General features: G+C 45.9%; 1 protein-coding gene across 12 annotated transcripts in view; it reads right to left on the reverse strand.

Moving 5' to 3' along the window:
* Znf618 (zinc finger protein 618) overlaps positions 1–26,338 on the reverse strand; it is a 172,549-nt gene that overhangs the window by 71,147 nt on the left and 75,064 nt on the right. For all 12 annotated transcript variants that reach the window (XM_063260357.1, XM_063260352.1, XM_063260324.1 and 9 more), the window contains exon 2: positions 9,737–9,780. In XM_063260357.1, coding sequence (XP_063116427.1) covers positions 9,737–9,780 — 44 coding nt within the window. The remainder of the gene's footprint in view (positions 1–9,736; positions 9,781–26,338) is intronic.

Genomic DNA, 26,338 nt, shown 5'->3' on the forward strand with positions numbered 1-26,338 from the left:
CACGACTCTAGGGCTCCAGTTGCACTGCTGCACAGGCTGCCCACCGACCAAACCCTCCAATTCTACTCCTCTTCCCAACTACCTAAGTACGAATGATTGCTACGACTTCCACAATCTTGGTGGCCCTTGTCAATTTTTCGTAAGTCTGATGAGGCAGCTGCTCCACTGCATCATCAGAGCTGGTCTCCTGAGGTCTCCTGTGACACTGTTAAATCCAATGGTCCTTTCTCGGCTTCCATCTGATGCATCCTGTATCAGCAGCCTTTGACAGAGGCCACCTCCCTCCTCCATCCAAATCCCCCCTCACTTTGCTCTGTATCTCCAGGGGGCCTCCACTCATGGCCACTCCTTGCCTCGTGCTGAAGCCTCTTCACCCTCTTCACCTTTCAATCTTTTTCTGTTGACATGGCCCAAGAATCAGTGCTAGAACCTGTCTGATGTTTATCTCCACTCACCCCCTTAGGGAGACGGTGAAAGTACATACTTTTAAGTATTAACTCTGTGATAATGAATCTCAAATTGTATCTCCTGAACTCTGAACCTGCACAAACAACACATGCTGGGATGCCTAACTGGCACCTCAAATTTAACAACTCCCAAACAAAGCAATTGTTATATCCCTCCCTACCCCAGGAAAATAGCTCTGACTCTCAGCCTAGTGCTCCTTCTACCAAATCATGTGGTCTAAAACATGATCAGATAACCACAGTCTTTTCTGCTTTGGGTGATAGTAATTCCATCCTTCCAGCTGACTCAATGATCCTTTCCATTCCATCAGCCCCTATTAACTCCACTCCCTTCGTCCCTATTAATGAACCTACCAGCAAATCCTGTCAATTCCACCAATAAAAATGTCCCAAACACTTAACCCTCCCTAACCATGCCAAGCTACCATGATGCTTCAAGCCACCTTTCCCTTTCTTCTGCAATCCAAAGTCAGGGTGAGTCTGTCTGTCTGTCTCTCTCCCCAACATTTGACCCATGCAGCCCCCACTCCCACTGTTATAAAAATCTACATGAACCAGCAGCCAAAAAGATGCCCTTACAGTAAGCCAGGCGAGGTCCCTCCTCAGTCAAAACCCGTTTGTGGCTCCTCAATATTTATCCAGCCAACATCTTTTAATTCTCTGTCCACCTTATCATGTTTCCCTATCTAGAATATGGGCTACAAGAGAATGAGCCTGATCTTGTTCTTATTTTACCCAAAGCTGTAGCATGCAGCAGATGGTCAGTAAGAGCCTGTTCTCCAAACAAACCAGGGACGGTCAGGTCACTGATACCTCTCTGCAGTCAGGCCACCACCAGCACCTTTACCGTCAGTGACCACCACTTCAGTGAATGGCACAGGGTGGTGTTGCCGTCAGTTGACTCCCACATCTTTTGTGGAAGCCAACTCTAAATAAGTGAAGTTTATTCCTTGAGTGTCAAAGTCTCATCCTTTCTGCTGAAGATTTCCTTCATGCTTCTTACCTTCTGAAATGCCAAAGAGCGGAGCCTGGTTATACCCTGACAGCCTGTCTTGAGAGGGCAGGGTCACCAGGATGAGCACTGATTAGCACAGCCTCAGGTGCTCGGGGGACAGCCTGGCAGTCCCTTTAGCTGTCACACTAGAGGTTCTAGAAATGCTGCTCCCACTTTTTAATGGGCCCTGCTCCAAACTTCCCCCTAGGGATTGTGTATTACCAGCCAGGGCTCTGTCACACCTCATTTCTGCAGCCCTGTGTCTGGACTCCCCCTCTCCACCAAGTGTCTGCCAAGGTCTGCTGAACACTTCTAACAAAAAATGACCAGGCTTAAACGTACCAGGATATGAGGGGAGAGGTGAGGCTGGTGTTGATGTGGGGACGCTGCAAAAGGCAGAAAGCGGGTAATGGTGGCAGCTTCAACACTAGCCCAAGAGAGAGGACCTAGAGTGCGACCTCAGCTAGAAGCACTGGGAAAGGAGCCTGACTCTGCCCTCACTCACTACATCACCCAAGTTTCACATCTTCACGCCACCACCTGTCCCTTAGTAAACCTCCAAATTGTCTACACTTCCAGTTCTGTCATGTATCACTGCTATATTTTAATAAATAGTCAAGCAGCAAAGATTAAGTAGATTAAAATTATTAACCTATTAAACAACTCTTACCAGTCTAGAAACTCAAAATAACCTATAATGCATTAACATATCATTAGTTTGAGATAATTCTTAGGCACTTAATTTCCCATGCACTGTGTCAGCCACAATGCTGGGTAATACTGCAGTGCAGAAAGAGAGCATTAAGACTTAAATATTAAGACTAAATTCTCTGGTTAATTGAAACCTAAAGTGGAGAAAAACGAGAGATCTGGGCAACACATCAAGTGACAAACTCCCAATTTCAGCTAGGTGAGGCTCTCTGGTTAAAGCTGGGACATTCTTTCATGGCACCTGTGGGCCTACGAGGTTGGACATTAAAAGGAATTAGTGTTAACAGCATTTTACATGGACAGGCAGCCTTCATTTTCCAGGGGTCTGGCAGTGGCATAATTCTGATCCATTAGCCCTGTTCTCTGCAAGCCTCCTCCCGCTGCTGTGTTCTCACACATCTGTCCACCTCGCAGACACAGGAGGGTGGGGGATGGAGGTCATTGAGGGGTCCATGTCCACTGCCTCTCAAGGGCAGAAATCCTCTAGGGCATTCATGGGATCCCATACAGACCCTAGAAGACAGGGAGCTGCACAAAGAAAAAGTGAGGCTACCCCCACTTTCTATACGGGACATAGAAACAAGATCCACATGCTCCTGCTGCCCGCCAACCTTATTTCCTGCTGAGGTTGCCATTTAGCACCCGTTCATTTGTATCATTTGATGCTCAGCTCCTCCTAGGAATGACAGGATGACACAGCTCTCCATGGAACTGCTGTTCTACCTCCACTCTGCCCATGTCACCAGCAAATGGTCTGCAGTCCCTGCCATGTGCTTCACCCTCCTGACATTGCTACTGGCCTCCTTCCCTCTACTCTCCAGTCCTCCCAGTGTGCAGCACATCAGGGTGTGTGATGGCCAGTCAGTTCTGACCACGGCACTCCCCAGGGACACTTAGCCCAGGCTTGCTCGCTGCCTGGATGTACAACTGAGGTTCCCTCACCTATGTCCAGCCTCACAAGATACTTGGGGATGAGGAACTTGATGTCAGATTTGCTGCCAGGTCTCCTAACCTGCTCACACCTTCAGTTCATTGTGTGTAAATCAGAGACAACACTGACCACTAAGGGTGGTACGGGAGATTAAAAGACAGGTGTGTGTACGGCACCCAGCATGGCGCCACACACAGTCAGCCATCCACATCAAGCAACTAAAGATCGAACACGTTCTGGGAAAAAACTACATCTGTATTGAACAGAGATAGATTTTTTTTCTTACCATGAGTCCCTAAATAATGCAGCAGAACAACCATTTACACTGCATTTATGCCATGTTAGTACTTCAAGTAACTGAGAGATGATGCAAAGTATATGGGGGGGATACACACAGCCTATGTGCAGATACTGAGCCATTTTTCATAAGGGACTTAAGCCTCTTCTGAATCAGTATCTTGTAGGGTCCCAAACACAACCCTATGCAGATCCCAAGGGACAACTGTACACAGCAGGTGGTTAAAGTAAAAGTTAAAGGTGGTTCTTTTTTCTCATTCTTACAAAACTCCCCAGACTAACGGTGAGAAGTTTAGAGAAACTATGAAAAAGGTAAGCACTCACGCCATTGATAGAGTACTTCATATGTGAAGGTAGAACAATTTTCAGCCTGCATGAGAACAAAAGGAGCGGCGGGGTAGCTGACTCCCCCACCCCCAAGCGGCAGTGGCGGCGATAGCAGCAGAAGAGCACTGTGGACACAACATGGCCAGGCTCACTGCAGGAGGGGCAGGCGGGAGTGATCTGGGAGGGTGTGGGACACCTCAGCCTCTCCATCGCCCTCCGCGGAGTATGCAGGAAGTGCACGCTAAGTGTCACTCTCTCCCACTGTCTTGCTGGAAGTTATAGCATGATTCTCAGTTCAAGGCCTTTGTCATGAGGGGCCCAAGAAGCAACAGGCTAGTCCTCCTCCTAGTGAGCACTGAAGCCTGTGCTTCTTCAGGATGAGGCCAGATCCTGTGTGCTCTAAACTGTTGACTCCAGGTTCATCTGTAGCTTAATTTGCTCACAGGGCACAAACAGCACTTGTACTGCATGGTTGGGCCAAGCAGAGGGTCCCTATGGGCTCTATTCAATTCCCTTTGCAGGGCTACCCTCAAGTGCCTTTGGGAAAAATGACTCTGAGGACTTGGCTATCTGTGGGTGGAGATTTGCATTTTCATAAATGTCTCCAGAGAGTGACTAAAGCTGCCTCTGAACTTTACAGAATCTGCCCTATTTACAGAGCCTAGGTTTAATGGTGGCTGATTAAGTAGAATGACCTCTGTCCACCAAAAAGTAACTGGCCCCTTTGGAATAAGCACACGAGCCCCCAGTGGCAACCTGCAGTTCATGATTTTGTGGACATACTTTGCCTAAAGTTTGCTAGGGTGAGAATGGCTATTTCTGGGCATCAGATCTGAACTCCACCAACAGGAAGCCTAGAGTCAAGATGAAGATGCCTCCTGGTGAAAATACACCAGTTCTCAAAGAATTTACTCTGCTAGTATCCACTGAGTAGATCTGGACAGATTGTTACAGTGAAATTTTGTGCAAAAGAAATTAATTTCTTTAGGACAACTTTTATTTGGCTGTTGAAACCAAAATGCTCTACAACAACAAAACATTATTTGAAGCATTATGCAGCCATATACATGTGGTTATGATTAAATGGTCCCCTGGTGAAAGACCCCAGCTGGAGGCTAAGACTCAGCTAGAGTCATAGCCATGCACTGTTTGGGTGACCTTGGACGAGTCTGTCATCAATTGTCTGTGGAGAAGAACACTATCACTACCTCACAGGGCTGCTGGGAGGACTATTTTACAGTCATGGCCAAAGTCCTAACAACTATCTCCAGAGGCCTAAGCACTCACACTGGTCTTGTCTCTTTTGCTCTAATGCACATCGACCCTCTGGCCTTTGCACTTGTTGTCTCTGTCTGGAATGTATGTCCCCCACTGACTCCCAGACTCTGTCCCCCATCTCTTTCAGGTTTCCTCCTGAGTAATGTCATTCCTGACTAACCAAACTAAAGGAGAAACATCCACTCCAGGTCTCCCAATCTCCCTCTCTGCTTTCTCCCACAGCACTGGATACCTAACATCTGAAGAACTAATATTTTAGGTATCTGTCACATCTGACCCACTCTCAGTGGAACATCAACTCTATAAATAGGGCAGGGAATTCTGTTTTGCTCAATTCTGTACCCCCCAGCACCTAGGGCAGTGCCCAGCATTCAGGGAATGAGCGAATGAGTGAGTCTGGATTTTACCATCCCCCCATCATCTCCTCCCAGCTTCAGCCTCCAAGACCCTGTTCACTTGTTAGGTAACGAGATACAAGGGAGCAATGAGCCACTTAACCTCTTTGGTCTTGCTTCCTTTTCGTGGAAACAAGCGGCTAGACTACATTATCTATGAAGTGCTTCCACTGTGACAAGCGTCAGCCAACAAGAAAGGCCTAATTCTCCACTATGGCAAGCTTGCAACTGCATTAACCTGCTTACAAAAGCTGTATCTCTTTTACATTTTCCCAAGTTCAGGCCCTGGAGGCCCCCTGCCTCTTAGAGCAAGCGAGGTCTGGCTACCACTGTCTCTGTGATTTGTAACCTGCACGCCAGGTCAACATTAACCTCGAGAGCGAGATCACTGGTCTTGTAAAACTGACTCAGGTTAGGTACAGGGAAGTAAAGCAAACCACATTTGGTTGTTTCTTAAGATCAGGAACACCACCTCTCCTGTGCCCCTCAATTTAACACTAATTCCTTAGCAGCCCCTGCTGTTGGTTTTGGGGTCGAGCCAGAAGCCCTCTGGAGAAATAACAAAACTGTGTTTTCCAGGCCAAAAGGAAGGCACTGGGTGGAAAGCAGAGCTTGGTATAATAACAGAGTTCGTGCTGTGGCATGGGTGGGAGCAGAGGCCACGTCACAGGGGCAGGGTCCTTCACGGGCATTCCGGCCCATAGCATTCTAGGCTGGTTCTGAGTTTAATAAACTTTAACAACTTTATTTCTCCACTGGAAACAGAGACTCCCGATCTCTAAATGAACTCTGATGCCCTGTGTGCCCATCCATCTAAATCTCACATGACTATGTCAAAGACATCAGTGGTACTAGCTAAGCCACCACTAATGTTCCCTTGGTGCTTGAATGTGTCATTCTCTTATCAGACTATCAAGTCACTATCCCGCCACACTGGGTTAACTTACAAGATGCTGTTGGTTGTAGCCACAGAATCAGCAGCACTTCACTGGTTGCCTGTTCACTGATGGGCTGCCAAGCTCTGGCACAGTCTCAGACCATGCCAGGCTCCTGGAACTCCCATTATCCAGACACATCACATCCAGAAGCAGGAGGGTACAGCAGGCAAGCCCACACAGCAGGCCAATGAAACTTGGGCAAGCAGCTCTACCACTGTCAACCTTTCTGTGCCTCCCCTTCCTCTTCTGTAAAGTGGAATAATACAAGTGTCTCCCTATTTGGGAGATCACACCCAGTGACTAAACAAATACCTCAAAGCACCTCAAAGCAGAGCCTCTAGAGGACATGGCAATCAATGGCTATTAACAGGAATTGTGTTCACATCTCAAATCACACATGATCCAAAGGTTTGGGCTGGCCCTTCCTGCTGTAGTTATAGAGTTGTGGTAATAAACAGGACTTGGCTACTGAGAATATGTGTTGGAAAGCCCAGGCTGACCACAGAGGGAAAAGACACTGCACAGGAACCACCCTGTTCCTCTGCTGAATGGGCAGATAACGCTAATCAATCTCTGCACTGTTCTCCTACTGACTGTGATTTGAGAGTACTAAATTCATATGAAACCCACCTGCTGTGCTCTGAAATTTCACACCAATCCACTGGCAAAGAAGAAGTTTATGCATTAGAGAATGAGGACTAGTACCATGTCCCACAAGAGTGATGTGAGGGTCCAGGCATAGTGATACAGGCCTGTAATCCTAGCATTCTGGGAGGCTGAGGCAGGAGGATGACAAGTTTGAACCCAGCCTAAGCATTTTAGCACCTTAGCAAGATTTATCTTAAAGTTCAAAAGGAAGAGGGTTATCAGACATGGAGGCAGATGAAGCCTTCATCTCTTGGTTTACTGATGTGGACCTGGCACTCAGAACAGAGCCAGCAAAAGCTACCCACACATCTTCTGAATGAAGTTGCACATGGCCCACTAGACTTGCACAGAGTCTGCAGCATACAGCACTGAGCACACCACAGCCCGCACTCAGTGACTGTAGATCGAAGGTGCCATGACCTGCTCGACTTGTGCTTAGCATAGCATCACCATGTGGGGAGAACTCAGCTCCAGCAGGTTCCAGGCCTGACACAGCCACTCACTCTTCACATCACCCTGAGAGGGATCTTTCCTCAGAAACTTGACTCTTCCCATATGCACACCGAGAGGGTGGATGAGATCAACTTCAAGGCCTCTTCCGGTCCTGACCTTCTGTAATGCTTACTCTTTACTGCCAGCCTGACTGGCTTGAGAGGTGCCTAGGAGATTAAGAAAGTATACTTCTGGGCATGCCTGTGTTGAGTCACAGGGGTGTGACCTTTAAGGCTGTGTCAGATTCTCAGCTCCTTCCTCTTGGGCTCTTGCCCTGTCCCTCTGCTTCTGGCTACCATGAGGTGAGCAGCTTTCCTCCACCACGCCCTTCTGTCATGATGTCTCTGCTCTGCAGCCAGTCAACCATGGGAAGAAACTGAGCCAGAATCAGTCCTCCTCTCTTCAAATGCATACATAAGGTATTTTGTTTCAGCAACAGGAAAAAAATACTTCTTCTGATCCAAGGAGTACTTCCAGGCACCAGCAGGCAGCCCTAAGCACCACCTCTGCCCTGGAGGCCACGGCCTCACACACTGTTCTTACCCAAGTCCACCAGCAGGGGTCCAGGACACACAACACTCTGGACAGCCACAGATGCAAGCCAGGATGTCCCAGCCTTCTGGGCTCCAACCCCTCCCTCCATTCCAGTGTACACTCCTGTCCCTGCATCACCCCTCTTCTTCTCCCTTCTATCAATGTATCCATCACATCAGCATACAATGAGGGCCTACTAGGGTCCAGGCCCACAGGGGTGCACAGCGCAAACACGGTCTGAGATGAGAAGCAGAAAAAAGGGACACAAGCAAAAGGAATAACTAAGGAGCATAAGCATGCTATGAAGGACACAGGTCATGGGCTGGAACAGTAGTACCTCGAGTGAGGGGATTGAGGAAAACTCTCCCAAGCAAGGGACTGAATTGAGGCCTGGAAGATGAAGGGTACTAACCAAGGAAGATAGAACAGTGCATTCCAGACAAAAGCAGTCAGGCAGGAAGCAAATTAGGATGGGATCAGCAAGCTACTGTCATTTAAGTACACATTAATTATTATCTATGGTTGTTTGCATACTACTGTGGCAGAGTTGAGAGACTGCCAGAGGCTATTTGGCTTGTAAGGGATAAAATACTTTCAGGTCACACTGAGTTGTGTGTGCCAGGGACCTCCTATCTGGTGTCATGATCTGCGATCTACCCTGCAAAAGGCTGCCAGGGTGATCTTTCTGAAACACAAAGCGAAATACATTATTCTTTTGCCCAAACAACTTCAGTACTCTCCATGGGTTCTCAAACTATGCTCCAAGGAACACTCATTTAATGGCATGAACCCCAATAAAAGTATCCAAAGCTTAATGAAGTTTGAGAAACATGATGTTCTCATCTCTCCCTTACATGTTCCCAAACATTCACATCAGCACAAAAATGGCTGTGAGAAGTCCCATGGCAGAGAAAACTGTTTGACTTTGTTTAACCTACTGCCCTCCAATTTTACATGCCCACAAAAAGAAACCCCCAAAGTCTATTAACATTTTAAAGAACTGGTACTCTGAGGGCTAATGGACAAACTCTTGACTTTACTTTCACATTCTGACCCTCAGCCCAGCACGTAATCCCAGAGCCCATTCTGCGTTTTATGCCTGAACGGGGAGCCATCTCTCATGCTTATCCTTTGCCTTTTTCCTGCCTCCAGTGCCCCAAGTGAAGGTGACATGGTTGCTTCAGCTCTGTTCTGCCCAAAAGGCACTAGGAGCATCACTGCTGACATTTACCAAGTGTCTACATTTGCCACTTGTGGTGACATCCACGGCTTGGGCTGGTCTGGCATCTCTTTCTCTCCCTGCTTTGGTTCCAAGTTCCCTTTGGGAACCACCTTTATCTCATCCAGTGCCAGCTTCCAAGGGTAGGGATGGACCCTGGTTTGGCTCATCAGAGTATCCCACTCCCATGCTCAGCACCTAAGTCCTTGGGCCAAGGAATTCAACACTAGGAGAATCTGTTCCCTTGAAGTTCAGTGCTGTAGCAGCAGAGCTCCCCATCTTGGGTTTGGCCCTAAGCTTGCCCCAACATGAGTGACCAGAATGAGTCACGCTTGGATTCTAGTCACAGATACCCACAGAGGAAACATGGAAAGTGCTGCTCATGACTTCACATCCTTTGGGACGGTCTGGACCATCCACCTCTCCACGAGAAAGGTAAGAACTAGAGAGCAGTAGCCGAAAACCGGAGACAGGGAGGGGGTGCTGGTGGCGTGGAGAGGCATACCTGCTTGCAGTGCTTTTTCTTCCGGCTGCACTGGCTCCGTCAGCCTGCAAAAGAAATCCAAACATCTCCATCAGCCAAGGCTCCAGACAGAGATTCTCCCTACTGCCACCCCATCAGCTCTGCTGAAAACCTTCAGCCTTCAGACAAATGGTGAGCAGGCCCTAAGCCCCTGTTTCACTCCTCCAGGTTGGAAAAACCTGCCCCCAGTGGTGAGAGGGAACCAGAACACATAACCTATCCTATTTGCTTGGCCCTTTAAATCCCACTGAGCACCCACGGCCAACACAAGCCTAGCAACCATACAGCCTTGGGGACTCCGTGAAAAGTAAGTAACCAGTTAAATCTGAGATTGAATTGCACCATTTTTATTTTCAGCTGGGATTTCCAATAAAACAGTAGCTGCAGATTTATTCCTACCAACTGGAGGGGAAAAATCCTATTATGTTAAAATATTCTGTCCCCCAACCCTATGAGCAGGAGAAGGCAAGAGAGTGCCAGTTCTTAATCTCTTTTATTTGGGGGTGGGGGATGGAGAGATAGGGCTGACCAAATGAAATTTTCAGAAATCATAAAATTCTGGTTGAGATGGAGAGACTAAGGCTTCCAGGTATACAGAGAGACGTCTGAAGTCTCATGAGGGACAAAAGACAAATACCTGGAGTACTGACTCTCAAGCCAGCGCTCGTGACTTGGGTGCAGGGCCAAAAGAGGCCACAAATGACGAACAATGAAGGCCTGGACTTCCATCCACCACCATGGTGCACTCCCTCGCTCTCTCAAAACTCATGTAACAAGAGGAATCACCATAGCGTAACGCAGGTCTGAAAATCTAGAGCACATGTTCACAAATTCAAGCTGTTTCCAAGTTTAGAAAGGTAATACTGCCTATGCCCTTATTTTTAAATACCCCAGCAAGATGTGTGGAGGCACCCAGTAGTTGTGCATGTGGGTGTTTCAGTGGTGACACAAGCATAGGCAACCCTACGTGGACCCAACACGGGTGACCAGAAGTAGCCCCATTCCCCTTCCAGTCAAGTTCTGCTGCCCACTGACTACAGTCTCTTTGTTTCCAAGCTTTTAGAATTCAGGATCCTGAATGAAGAATTCAGGATCTAGAGTAGAAAGAGCTACAGCCTTTGGGATTTGTTTACAAGAAAATGCAAAATAGCAAAACCAGATGGTGGACTTCGTTCAAAACAACCAGTAACATACAAAATAAAGGGACTTTGCCCAAGAAAGATTTCTAGCTTCTCTTTAAAAAAGGGGGGTGGGGGGTGGGGGCTGGGGATTTAGCTCAGTGGCATAAGCACCTGCCTTGCAAGCAGGCAGTCATGAGTTCAATTTCTGGTACCGAAAAAAATGAAAAAGACCAAAAAAAAAAAAAAAAAAATCCAGCAACACCCAGTCCTACAGAGTGACAGCTAGTGCTGACCTACTTGCTCCTTCGAAATCCCCACCACCTCTTCTTGTCTTGTATCCAGTGCCTTCTTGGCCCGTGGCTGTTGAGCTCCTCCCCTAGGTTGCTTGCCACCAGGCACTACTTCACAAGTAAAGCCACAGAGGCTCGGTGCCTTTAAGTCATGTATCAAAAGTTCCACAGCTTCAGATCAGGTCTGAGTCACTCTCAAGGCTGCTTGCTCAGTTCTGGAATACTTTATCTCCCACCAACATTCAAGAGAGCCAAATGGGAAATGAGGTGACATCACAGAGTCCCATACCTGACATAAGGAAAATGAAAGAGGACGAAAAGGGAGGGTGAAATGTAAATTCCAGAGGGAGAACTTAATGGGATGTGGGCATGTGATTTCAGCGACAGAACGAGAAGACAGAAAGCGGCCTGTGCATCACTTCACCGGGAGCAAAGGACAGGATCTTTCTGAAATTTTGTGTTCTGGTACACAAAGCTGTTTTAGTGTTCATATTCTGAGAGGCAGGGGTGATGCAGGGGTAGAGGTTCTGCCCCAGAGAGTTTTAAGAAACCAAAACCTCAAATGATCTCTCTCCTTTCCCACTTAACCCTGCATGTGCACTTCAAGCATCATTTTTAATGACGCCTTTGCTGTCCTCTGCCATTACAATTTTACTTAGGGTTGACCAGGTCAAGAGCAGTAAATGTATGACAGGGTAGGGAGGATCTGAGGCTCTGCTTTTGGCACATCTGACATTCTCCATCTATGTTTCTTTTTCACTAAGTTGATGACACTTCAGCTTCATGGTATTGGCAGACACCCTAACTTCTTTTTTTTCCTACTTATTTTTATAAAACAAAGACAGAATGCTAAACATATTCCAGTAGCTGTTAAAACAAATTCTTTTGCAGAGACAACAAATGGTGGCACTAGGGTCCTGGAGCTGTGAAAGGCAGGAGTACCTACCTGGACAAGGTGAGGGATGTCCCATTAGTAGCAGGTACAGGCATGTAATGGTGTGGTGATGGCCAATGGATGCAGTGGGAGACGTCCAAGATGCATATGGCAATACTACAGCACATGGTAACCATGGCCCACCACCAGGACAGGGCACAGACTCCTGGGCTCTGCAGCTGAAGCCCACAGTGCTGACAGACAGCATCAACTCTCAAGAGTAGAAAACCACATGACACTTGGCTGGCTTTGTCCATGGACAAATTCAATTAACTTGAACTCTGATGCTGCCATTTCTTAGACCAAAATGGTCGAAGATGAGCAATTTCATATAATTCAACTTAAACCACAAGCTCTCCCTTATCTAGCATAATCCGACCTGATTCTCCACATCAACCAAAGTTGAAGAGAGCAGCTGTGTAGTCTGAGTCTGAGTCTGAGCGAGTCCTGCTTTTGCCATTTTCTAGCTGTGTCATCTTTACCAAGTCACCTGGGCTGCTGAGACATCAGTTTCCTCAACTGCAAATTGTGCGGGTGTGAATCCTAGAACCTACTGCACAGACTGAGGCACAGGACTACAGAATAGCTGTGTAATATCACACAGCAGGTGAGCAAGTCACTAATCACCCAGGACTGCCAGAATCCCATGTTCCAAGTGTCACCTCATGAGGGTCCAAAAGACTCCAAAGCCCTGAGGCTCAGTGAGAAGCACACTGAACGCAGCGTGCAAGTGAAGGCACCAAGACCATGCTGTGCATAAGCAGTAACTGCTCTGGTGATGGGAACTTGGTAGCTGCTATGTCACACCACTGTCATCCGCCAAGGGGTCACATGCTTCTCTTGGTCTCATTTCGAAGTTCACAAACTCTTTCCCTGCCCTGGACCAGAGGGTCTCCATAGATAAAAATGGCAGCAGGAGTAGAAGATTAAATCAGATCCCCTTCCCCCTCTCTAACATCTTTATGTCAACCTGAACCAGTCCCTCTATGGCAAATGAAATATGGTGAGGGATCTAGGGCACATGGGAGACAGTGCACCTCACTTAGTGGCGGGGGTTGGAGAACCAGCCCTCCTCCAGCCCATTAGGGTGCCCACCCCCCTCTTCCTAGCCACACCCATCTCTTATTCACCAGCTTCTCCACAGGCCCTGGGCAGAGCTATTTTTAGTTTCATTAGACCCTCCTCTTCCCTCCCAAATGAATGTTAAGTTGTTCTTTTCCATTCTCTTATTAAGGGTTTTCTTGGAAAGAAAATATTATTCCAAACCCAGAAATTTTATTTCTAAATTTGTGCAAATGTAAGTTGTAAGACATTAGCTGCATTTCACATTTTGTGCAAATGGCAGAAACAGGCAATTCGTGTGCTACGGGATGGGGGCTGGCCAACGATTTCGATAAAATAAACCCTTTTTTAATTTAAATGCTAATGCACTGAATTAAAATTTAATAACTGAGGAAATTGAAAAGCCGAGCAGGAATATTGGAAATAAATCCAAGCAGAAACAGCTGAAATTAAAAATTCTAGAGAGTGGGAGGACAGCAGCTAAGCTGTCTTATATGATTACATTTTTTTTTTTCAGAATGAAGCAAAAAAAAAAAAAAATCCTATCTCTCGCTGGCTCTAGGGCAGTAAATCCACAGTGCTGTGATTTATTGCTCAATTTTCCTGAGGGAAAAAGGCTTTCTTTCATGCTGAAATATTTCATAAATTTCAAGCCAGCATAAATTCTTAATTTAAAAGTTATGGAGGTCACATTTAGTGCACTGGTATGATTCCAAAATCTTAAAGGAATAGCAGCAAACCAAAAAAAGAAAAAGAAAAAAAAAAAAGAAGAGAAAAGGAAGGGTAGAATTTCCTTTTTTTTTTTTTTTCATTTTTGGTTTTAATTCACAAGTTGAAATTTCATTATTAAAGATTTCTGTTGGATGGATAGAAACCAAGCATGTGGGAAGCTGGTGTGTGTTTGGAAATCTGCTGCAAAAGATAAAGAGATAAAGATTTAATTCAATTATAAAAAGGCATTTTTTTTAAGCCACTTGAGGAATTTCTGGTAAAAATTTCCTCCCTTCATTGCCCGGGAAGGGGTAAGGGTGGGGGAGGGTGGCCAATGTAATTGCTTCTCTTAGATCTCCAATCTTTTGTGCACACTGATATATTCATTTGTTATACAGCTGTTCAGCGGCGGAAAGAATGCTGGGGCGCCCATAATTCTAAGCAAATCAATCAAAAATTAATGATTTGTCATGCTTGCACAATGGAGGAAAAACAGCTCCTTGGGTCCTGGCTGCCTGATCTCGAAGAATGAAATGCCTTTCTGTGATAACAGAGCTGAGCCAGAGAGTGGGGGAGCCTGAAAAGTCACCGCAAACATGGGGGCAGAGTGGTGCCCCCAGCTCTGTGACACAGGGACTACCATCTTTCAGTGAGCATGTTCAAGATGGCACCTCAGCCAGCCAAGCCCACTATGGACCAGCCCAGTATCCATCCCAGCACATGTCTGCAGCGGAATAATTAGGTCCTTGTCTTTTCCCTCCCCCACTGCAACTTGAAAATCACTTCCTCTCCAGAGAATTGACTGACTCCCCTCCCCCCTTTAGATGTAATTTGTCCCTGTTCATTGTTCTCCCAACACTGCTAACACACCACATCAGTGCCTTCCACCAACCCCATAGGACCGAGGCCACGATTCCTACAGTAACTGCCAACCCCACCACCACCCACCACCACATGACTGTGTGCCACTTCTTTTGGGCAAAGATCGCATCCAACATATGGTTCTGGCCCAGAATGGGGTAAACACTTAGCAAATACTGTTCAATCTGTTCACTGGGATTCTTAGAAAATACTGATAATGAGGTTGCCTAGCTAAATGATGAACTGCACTGACCTTTTTTGTGGATGAAATATAACAACTCATCTTTAATAATCAATCACTCCTCTAGTTACTTGGCAAGTATTTGTTGAAAACCTACTGTGTGTCAAGCACTATCCTGAGCTTTGGGTGTACAGCTTCCAACCACTGGGGTACAATTCCAAATTCCTAGTGGTCAGGACTTCTCAGGCATGGGGATGGGAACTGTGTACAGGGCTCAGAGAGGAAAGGAAGCTCGCTGCATGCTCCATCATCCTTAAGATCTTGTACCTGACCAACTCTCAATGATTCGTGTGAAAGCTATAGTCAACTGCATATTATATCTCAATATGCATGGGTTTCACATGTATGTCAGGTGCATGGTATTAAATGACCCACTGGTACACCTGAACCCGCAGGAGATGTGGATTACGGCAAAATTCACTTGACCCAGAACCTGCAGGCAATGCACCTGTGCAGAGGATGCGTTTGCATTACCTAGTAGTTATAGAAGACAACGGGTCTCAAACAACTCAAGTCCCATTTATATATCTCTTTCCAACAGCCAGAAGATCCCCAAAATTGAATGTGTAAGTTTCTGTCTCCTTACTTAAGTTTTACTTTTTTTTTTTTTTTTTTTTTTTTTGCTTTTTTTGTACCAGGAATCAAATTCATGACCTCTTGCTTGCCAGGCAGGCACTGTGCCACTGAGCTTATTCCCAGCCCTCCTCATTTATGTTTTAATTAGAATGGTCATGGCAGTCTCCTGGAAAGAAGGTGGACACCAGAAGGAGACAGAGACGAGTCATATAGGGTCTAGGCATGGAAGAACAGCCATTACCAAGACCACAGGGCAGGACAGGGCCTGGTGTGCCCGTAAACAGCAAGGACGCTGGTGTACCTGGAGTGAAGTGAGGGAGGACTAGAGGTGATGGAGGTCAGCTCATGAGAGCCTTTCAGTTTAGAGAGCCACTAGCAGGGCTCTGACTAGGTGACACAGTTTGATTTTATTGTGATAGTTGGTTTAATTTTATGAGTACATCAGTGCAGCTTTTAGGATGAAAGCAGACCGTGAGGCTACCGCAGGGTCCATGTAAGCAATGGTGTCTGGAGCTGCGCGGCATAGCATCTGACTTCTGAATGTACTAGAAGACAGTGGACTTAAGGAACTGGAAGTGGGGTATGAGACAGTCAATAAAAACTCCAAAAGTCTTGAGTAGTAGCTCCAAAACATGGAACTGTGTCTCCAACATGGGAATATTAACTGTGGGCACAACACTGCACAGACCCAGATCAAACAGGACCTCCGATAACCTTTAGTGAGACTCTATAGTTTAACTACCCGTTCTGATCGTTAATTAACCCAGCACCCAGAGGCGCTCAGTGGCTTTTCCAAGGTCACACAGGTAACCTGTGGGCTCACTCGGGTCTTCTCACTCCACATCACGGCTGTGTGCTACACACTTGGCCCTTTATCTCTAGAACAACTATCTGAAACCTGACCCTGAATAATCTGATGAATCGTTTTCCCATCTCTCCCTACCATCTGGGTCTACCTTGGACGCAGAGTTCTTATCACTATTCACCACCAAGTGTTTCTGAAAAACACCTAGGAAGGGTGACTGCCATGCTGAACAATGGCTTTGCACATCTAAGATTTTCCTCCTCCAAAACTAAACACATTATAAATTCTCCAGTTAAGCCATGCCTCATAGATGCTATTCAGTGACATGGTTCTAACATGTAGGACTTGGTTTTTTATTTTGTATTTTCTTTCCCTACTGTGCCTGATTGCTCAAAGCCACTGAATGCCCTGGGTTCCAAGCCTGAGGGGTGGGAGAGATTAGAATGATGATTCTGGGTGGAAAGAAGTGGAACTGTGATGGTGCCTGTTGTTTTCCAGTAAATATTTATAGGACTCCTATCAGATGTGAGTCTGAACAAGGCCTTATTCATTTACCCGGTTATTTCTGTGTATTACTCCGGTAAGTACCTACTATGTACTGGACAGTTCCTGGTAACACAGAACACAGTCAGATGACAGGCAGTAATGACTTAATGACTTTGGGCTATCAACTTATTACCAACTGAGGTGTGCTCTGAAGAGAAACAGTAGGGTTCCACGAGCACCTCTGACAACAGGACTTCAGGAGATGGCAGGGGCAAGGGCATTCCTGAGGGACGGGTGTACATAGATGAAGCAGAGCTCATATTCAATGAGGAGGAATGTGAGATTTCTATATGGACGAAGCTCACTCAGGCTGGAGCACACCATCTATGAGCAGGACAGTGAGAGCATCTTACCTGGCTGGGAAGCCTGGGTCACTAAGAAGCACAAGCCTTCACCTCTCAGGGAGGGAACAAGCCCACTCAACATGTACAGGCTAATACCAAGAGACTGTGACTGACTCTTAGGGCAGAGTTCAGGCCTCTATCTGGACTTAAAAGTACCATGATGTTTTTCTTTTTGCCATGGAGTGCTCACAATGGCCCACAGGACAGAAATATGCAGACGGTCTCCCAGCAAGGTCCAGGCAGCTTCTCTGACAGAAGCCCCAGTGGCACTCTTATGGACTAACCAAGTTTCCAATTACAAGGGAAATCCCCAGAAAATGACCAAATTCTTTATTTCTCCCAGTTACAATGACCCTTCGCCCCTCCCCAAGCTCTAGGTCTCTGAGGTGAAGGATTAGGAACTAAAATCCTGGGAATGGAAGCAGCATGAGCCTATTTCCTGTGCGTCTCCAGGTACAGATGAGTTCAGCTCTCTGTGGATAGCCATGTAGAGTGAATCCAGACCCTGACACCATCATCTGCATCTTCATCACCAACAGTCAGTTATTAGCAAGCACCTGTAAGTCTAGCCAAGGAGTCTCACAGGCAACCCTGGAAGTCACATATACCCCAAAAGCATCAGCTGGCCACATTCTGGAAATGGGAAGCAATGGGCTCAACCCACAGACCATCATTACCTCCCCAGGAACAGACGGTGATGGTTCCCAAGGTGGTGGCGAGGGAAAGTTCCAGAATGGAGCTCTCGGGTATAGCGACCAACTGAGAAGATGTTAGGAAAACACCCAGTGCAAAGTTGGCATGTGCAGTGGCTCAGTGAATGGTGGAAGTTTGCTGTCATCACTTTTTAAGATTAAACCATTGAGAAAACCTGCCAGTCTCAGGCTGTGTGCAGAGGGTGTCTCCATACACGGATCTGGGCCCCTGGCAGGGAGAGAAGTAGAACAATTTGCCTTCTAAACCAGGAGCCTGGGTTATATATATAGAAGAAGTGGGAACTGTGGCCACAAAGAAGGGGACAGCAGCCTCCCTGGTGCTGCCACATGAGTCCCACCGCCCAGTGGACAAGTCTGGTTTTCAAGAGTCCAGCTGCCACCACAGTTAGAACCCCACATGCATACCAGAAGAGTGCCATGATGGCTCACGACTGTGTAAAGTGTGTTCATTACCTTTCCCTGACTGGGTCAGTCATGAAGTGTCCTATGTATTGCTGTAGTAGAGGTTCTCCTGGGCTAGGTCCAAGAGTTGCTGTGGTTTTTAAACATTTTAGAATGAAACAATTTAAGAGTTAGTACAGGAGCATTCCTCTCTCTTTCCCCAACTTGAGAGGCCTTGGTAGGAAAGAAACATGGCCAGAATCCCATCTTTACAGGGTACTCTAGGATCTGGCCTAAGACAACCTGCATCAAAAGAGGGAAACCAAGGGCCAAGGCCGGAGTGGTGTCCCTGGGAGTCAGCTGAGCACAAGGTTCTGCCACTTACTAGTAAGACTTTGGCCAAGTGACAACTAGGAGTGCCTCAGGTCACTCCTCTGTAGAATGAGAGATCGGTGCTCACCTCTTAGGGCTGCTGGGCAGATAAAATAAGCAGATCAGTCATACACTTGGTTTGTTTGTTTGGTACTAGGAATGAAACTCATGATCTTGTACTTGCTGAGCTGTATCCCCAACCAAGTCATGGACTTGGAATGAACCTTCACATCCACAGATGTCAGTACCGCCACCAGCTCAGCACAAAGGGCCTCTACTGAGGTGATGCTCACTGTCCAGGAGCAGCTATCACTTAACAAGCACCTTCCATGTGCTCGTGGCTTTGGGGCACAGAATATACCCACTCATCTAATGTTCTCAGTTACCCTGAAAGACAAGAATGTCGCCAGCCCTGGTGTCCAGGTACCAACTCAGGACCTCACACCTTTTCAACCCTGAGCCACCATCTCCAAAGCTAGGGGATGACCTTGGATGAAAGACTTTCCCCACATTTTGGAGTGGACATGGTCCTCTGGATACCTAAGTGCTGCTCTGTTTGTTCTGCTTTCTTAAAAAAAAAAAAAAACTGTGCACCTCAATTCCTTACAGTCACACAATTAATCTCTCAATTTATAAAAGAGCAAGTCATGTGACTGGATTCCACAAAAATTCTCTCTCCAGGTTTATGATTTTACAGAAAACTCCAGGGAAAACTGCCTGGAGCAAGTTAAAACCAGATCAGCCATAAACCATGTCCTGGTACAGTCTCACCAAGCCAAGACTCAGATTACTCATTAAATATGTGATAAATATTCACTTCAGATCAGCAGGAAGTGGGGGAGGGGTAAAAAAAGAAAACTCTTTTGCTTCCTAGTAGGGGGGATCTATCATAAATACAAAGAATTGCAAACTCCAAAGCAAATAAGCCCAGATTTGGGGTATAGAGGGTAAATCACCCTCTTACATATCTGTAAGTGAGGCAGGAGGGGAAGAGGGTGCCCTCTAACCTCTTCAAGAGAACCCACAGCTGGAGCCCACTGTGATATAGCCATAGTAGTGCTGGTGCCCAAACAGCCTTACCAGGCAGGAGCAGGAGCTACACATGCCAGGAGGGTCCTCGGTCTACTGCCTGCCCAATGGGCTATTGGACTGATACCTGGAGCCAGGCAGACCCAGGTCTGCATTCTGACCAGGCCAGTAAGTAGCACCATGACTTTGCTCTAGTTCCCACATCTCTGAGTCTCCAGTTTCCACATGTGAAACAGAGATGAGAAGTGCCCAAAAGCATGGGCTGCGGAGTGGATGAAATGATACAAAGTCTATAATATTCTCAGCCAACTAACAGCACGACATGAGTCTCACTTGGATGATAACATGTTGATTATATGAATAGTGGGAAATAAAATTAATACACTAAAAAAATTCTGGGTCACTTACAGCAAGACTTGGTACAGTGGTTCCCAGCATAGAATCTGGAAGCACACTGGCTGTGTTCAAACTCCACTGTTCATGAGCTGGGTGATACCGGGTAAGTCACACAAACTCTACGACTCCGTTTCCTCATCTGTCAAACCAGGGTGGTAACAGTACTTACCCTACAAGATTACCAAGGACTGAGTCTACTAAGAGAGACATAAAGCTTCTCAAACAGTGCCTAATACAAACTAAGTATGTGTTAAAACATGATAGTATGATAAAAACATTCCCAGTATTATTACTTTTGATTACCATGATTTCTCAACCATTTTTAGCTATAAAATGGATCATCTGATAAAATTCCAGCAAGTCCCTCCTTTTCCTGTGAGCCTCAGTTTCCACAGCTATAAAGTGGATAATTTTGATAAGGTGGTCTCTAAAGATCCTTCTGTTCTAAAGCTTGCTGATTCTGTTGCCTTTGTCTTTGCTCCTGCTGTCTTGATGCCTTGATTACAGTGCATTCCAACTTCCTCTAGGAAGCCATCCCTGACCACAGGGACACCTTGACCCTAGAGCATTAAGGACATGCTGACCACCACTTTGTGCAGCCCTGCTCCCAGCCACACTGTGGGTTCTCTGAGGACAGTTAACTTTTTGGGGGCTCCTCAGTGGCTCCACAGCACATAAGGCTGTGCTGCACAGAGATAGAGCTTCATAAAGATCAATCAGTTTAAAACCTAAAGGAAGGGGGCTGGGGATTTAGCTCAGCGGCATAAGAACCTGCTTTGCAAGCAGGCAGTCGTGAGTTCGATCCCTGGTACTGATAAAAAAAAAAAAAAAAAAAAAACTAAAGGAACAGCACTGCCAATACTTAAGGGAACCATGGTAGTAAATGAGGGTAGAGCAGTGGTGGTGAACCAATGCTGCAGGCTGCTTATATCACTGAAAGGTCTGAAAGGCTCCCCATCACTGGTCTATGGAATCGTCTGGTCCAAGAATGGAAGCAGAGGCATTCTTTTTAGGTCCACTTCTAATCAGTCAGTCATGGCCTGTGTGGAGAAGGCTCTGGAAACACACTGGAGCTCAACTGGAAAGAGTGCTATGACCGTCTAGTGATATCTGCAGTGAGCACAGTGAAGACAGGGATGGTAGCACGCTTGCTCCCTCGAATCCAAGACAGCAGCACTCTCCTTGTACATATAGAGAAACTGAGGCCTCCTGAACCTCAAAATCACCTTTTTTCACATCACCACAATCTCATTTGCAAAAACATTTCTGTACAAAGAAGCTGAGCCCTTTAAAATTCAGAGTAAGAAGTGACATCAAAAAAGAGAGAAGACCAAACACAAATACACACAGGGAAAAAAATTAAATAAAATGAGGGATTTATTTTCTAAGTAAGGTTTTTTGTATTTTTTTGTTTTGTTTAAAGAAAGTCTGGAACACATGCTTAAAGTAGAAATCTTATGAATTCCTATTGCAAAATAACTTCTGGCCAGCCAACCACAATCTCTATAAATATATTACAAGATCAACAGTCCAGTCAAACAGGGGGAGGGCGAACAACTGCATGAATTTTTTTAAAAATCAAAATAGTTCCTCTCACAGTTGGGAAGGAAGGAGCCACCCATTTTCCTACAAAATGAGAGGTCCAGAAAGAAAAGCAGATTGTAATTCTACACATCCCATTGGGTGCCCGCTGAGAAATCTGGGCAGCCAGAGTATTTTGAAATTATTCTACAATTTTGTTTTGTTTGCAGAGGTAAAATGAAAGATAAAACAAAAAGAAATCTAGTGCTCTGAATTCATTAGGGCAACCCTGATTTCACAATGCCTTCCATGGCATTATGCGGACTGGAATAGCTGATCAGACGCTCTTATGGTGTCTGACATGGGGATGTCCTTCAGGGTTGGGCCAGGAAAACAGCAAAGTCACTCTAGATCTTTTCAACAGAGGCAAGTTAACACAGGGACTTGAGTGTGCAGCTGATGGGTGAACTGAGAAGCCAAACAGGCAGAAAAGTGACCAAGGATTAGCACAGAAGGGAGAAGAGGGAGTTGCTGCCATGCCTAGACTCTGTATGAGATGAAGGGAAGAAATGATACTGCCAAAAGTTGGAGCTGTCCAGCAAGACACAAAATTACAGCAAGCAGTGCCCAATGGGGATGGACCACAAAAGGGGAGTGAGAGCTACACAGAGAACATCACAAGCAGCACAGCAGGAGTGAGGAGAAACAGCCCCCTGCTCTTTCCTTCCTCTCATATACCAATATACCTGCTGAACATCCCAGGACTGAACTGTCTGAAACCAGAGAGCAAGAACTCCTGAGAAACACAGTATCTTGTGATACAGAGCACTGTCTTGCACAGCTCATTAAAGGGCGTGATTGGGCCCAGCTTTTCCATCCAGACTCTACCTGCTGCACAGACAAGGCTGCCTCATCTTAAGCTGCATCTTCCCGTGTACTACCTAACAGAATCACACCTCCAGGTTTAAAGGAATCTGAGTCTGAGAAATGGAAACGTGGCGCTGTGATCCCAGGCACAGGTCCTAACACAGGGGAATGACTAAATGGCCCTCCAGCATATTTTCACTTCCAGTCTTTTCTGAGAAGCTACTATGGACAGAAAATACACATGGAAGGCTAGTTGTCCCATCTCCCAGTAGCATCCAGCACCAACTGGGTGCTCCACAAGCATCTTTTGAACAAAACTAGAACAATACCCTTACAGGCAAAGGCTCTGATGCCAATTGGGCTAAGGCAAAACCATTCCTAATGCTCAGAGCTTTCCAATTCAAAGCCATCTCAGATCCACACCAGAACTTTCTGTTGTTTTCTAACAGTACCATAGAAAGCCAAGGTACCCCTAACCCACACGGGTACAGAGTCAACCCTGTGAACTTCTTTCTCATGGCTGTGACGGAAGGCTTGATTTAGCTACATTCTGCAAAGAAAGAAAGGGCCCTTCCCTTTCCTCTAAGGCTCCATTCCCACCTCCCCCAGGCCAGAGGCCACCTCCCTCCCCTGTTTTCTTAAAGCACTTATTGCCTGGGCCATTCAAACGGTATTGATCAAGCAGCTGGTACACTCAGTCATCTTTTTATGGCCTGTCTTCCCAGCTGGACCATCTATCTTATCCAGGTAGGGGCTATGCCTCTGGATTCCCCAGTGTCCACCAGACAGCCCAACACACAGAAAGTATCTACACAATATCCTTAAAGGGGAAGATGACTCAGGTTCTCGGAAACCTGTGTCTGTGTGAGGCAGGAATGACATAGTCTATCAGTGTTGCACATATATTTGCTTAGTGACTGGGTGGGAAGGGGGTTCTGACCCATTAATTCACTTAATTTTCCCAAGGCACGAGTCATGATTTCCATTTCGGAGAGGAAGGAGCAGAAGTTAGTCACTCTGCCCAAAGTCACATGATTACTAGCACGGCTGAGATTCAAACTCACATCTTCTTCCAAGATAAACACCAACATCCTTTCCTTTCCAAGATCCTATGTCTTGCTTCTCTTTCAAGAAATGAGCTGATTTAATGAAATGTTTACATGAAAAGAGTTCACAAATGTCACATTTTAGACGGCAGCTGGCATAGACTAGTGCTGTCTACAATAGTCCTCACCTTCACCATCCCCACTGAACTCGTTCCATCTATCACATCCCTTGCTAGCAAACTTCACAGGCAATGCAGAAGAGAATGGTTTGAGTATCCAACTCAAACCAAGAAATCACAGAAAATCTCATGACTCAATAATTAAGAGGAAAGGCTGGACATGTAGCTCAGTGGCATAAGTGCCTGCCTGGCAAGTGTGAAGTTGTGAATTTGATCCCTGGTATCAAACAAAACAAAACAGAGGAGACATGAAGAAACTGTATGTTTCTCATGCATCCTACCCAAAGAACTGACCATCATTCCCTTTCCCTATACCAGGCATTCACCAGCACATTTTTTAAAGCAAGGTTTACAATTCCTCCTTATCAACTTTGCTAGTGAACACTTGTGTACAGTAAGTCCCCAAGTTAATGAGCATTCAGGTTGTGAACATTCACAGGTTTAATGTGTAAGATTCACTTCACTGGCTTACAACCAAGCCCGGCTTACAGATAATTCTCCTGAAACGGAACTCATCCTTAAGTCGGGAACTTACTGTACAAAACACAATCCAGTCATTAATATAGTGTCCTTCTGAGCCACAGGGCCTGCTATATGCATGGAAAATAAAGGCCTGGAAGTAGAAGTAACAATGCACAAGGTCACATACAAAAATCAGCACTGCAGCTACTAGCTCACAGTTTGATCCAAAGTGTCTGAACAATCAAAAGGGACCAATAGCCACCAACTCTAGCTAAGACAAAGGACAACATGAAGCACTGCAGCCAGACTGTCATGCCAACTCTCCAACAAAGATTCTTCCCAAAAAATCTCCAGAGCAGCTGTGTGCCTCAGCTGTCACATCCACTGCCACTTTTTCTAAGTTTTAACTTGGTGCCGTCACAACAGCCTTACCAGCTCCCACATCCTTTGAGTTCGTAATTTCTTTTTGGGAAACAAAGTCTATGAGTACTGTACAAAAGAAGGAAAATGTTTCACGTACAAAAATGTCCCCTACATTATTTATAGTACAAACTCAAAAACAACCACTAAGCACAACAATATAAGCAAAGTCCCGCCTAGAAAGCTGTTGGAATGGGTGTTGAGCAGTGGCAGAGAGCTACATGAAACAGGCTAAGTGACAAAACAGAATCCAACCTGCATACATAACTTTAAAGTTTACATAAACAAACTCTCTACACAGAGGGACAGTATCCACAAAAGCACGGGCCCTGGATGCTAAAAATATGAATGACTTTTTCCTCCTTTCTGCTGGAATTTCTATTACTAGTGCTTTTGAGGAAAGACTCGTCATACTTTAAAATGCTTAGATAAGATAAGATTAGATAAGATGCTTATCTAGAAGGGCAGCTACTGAGACAAGGCCATTGCCTGCGGCCCATCCTATTCAAGACTAAAGACCTGTGACTGCCAAAACCTGCACCTGTCTGTCCTAAGGATGGGCCCAGGGATAGTGCCACAAGCAGGGCACCTGAGCTCTACCCAGGAACCAGGTAAGGTGACCCCTACAGAACTTTCAAGCACTGTGAGTTCCTCTTTACGGGGATCTTGGGGGACATCGCCTTTAAACCCTCTGCCTTTTAAATACATTAGACCCTGGAAGAGAAGTTTTTATATTGTTAAGTAGTGACCACCACAGCTGGATTGTGCTAGGGTGGATTAAGTCACTATTATGTGCTGATGATTCTAAAAGGCTCATTACATGTATCTGAGCTCATCCAGCACCCTCATTAACTAGAGATTATTCATCTACTTTACACCTGGGGAAACTGAGTTGGTGAGAGGTGACATAATCTGCTATTTGAAGAAACCAGATTCAAATAACAATGTCACAGAGCCAGTCTTGCCACATGGCTCAGGCTGGAACATGCATGTGGCTCAGGCATCTTTAGTAACCACTTCATTTTACCCTCCCACTTTACTGTGCAGTAAAGGCTGTAGTGCTAACTTAGTAAGTACTACATTAGAGATCCTAATGCTATTTTACAGATAAAGAAAGCAAGCCTCAGACTGGTGAAGTCACTTTTCCAAAACCACACAGGTAGCAAGCTTGAGACCAAGCCTGAGCCCAAGCTTGTGTGGTCCCAAAGCCCACACTCTCAAACATCTTACCATCACCACCCCCACCCCCCACCTCACAATGAAATAAGAGAGCTATGTGAAGTCAGACTGTACTTCAATACAAGGAAATACATTCAGAGTCACAGAGTTTGCCCAGAGCTGGGAGCTCCTGTGGGGGCTTCCATCTACTTGGTGAAAAATTTATCAGTAGGTTTGAATGAAAGGACGGATCAGCTAACAAGTATGAGCAAAGTGCAGTGTTCCTTGTCTAGCTATTTCAGGGTTTGGAACCTTCTGGAAGATAGACCTTCCTGATGCTTCTCAGACAGCTTTTTGTTTTCCTTGCTGACAGGCCACCATCTTTGGGTAAAATGCTATGGACTAAATATTTCATTTCCTTTATTCCCCTCTTTCTGGTTTCACAAGTATAGTAAAAAGTTAATGAATCTATAAACTGTTCACTGGCTTAAAAAAAGAAAAAATAGTTAATGGAAATTTTAATGAAACGCCCCGTCCACATAACTGATG

This window comes from Cavia porcellus, unplaced genomic scaffold (assembly GCF_034190915.1).
Source record: "Cavia porcellus strain 051 isolate PalLab524CR breed Dunkin Hartley unplaced genomic scaffold, mCavPor4.1 scaffold_1, whole genome shotgun sequence".
Taxonomy (NCBI): Eukaryota; Metazoa; Chordata; class Mammalia; order Rodentia; family Caviidae; genus Cavia; species Cavia porcellus.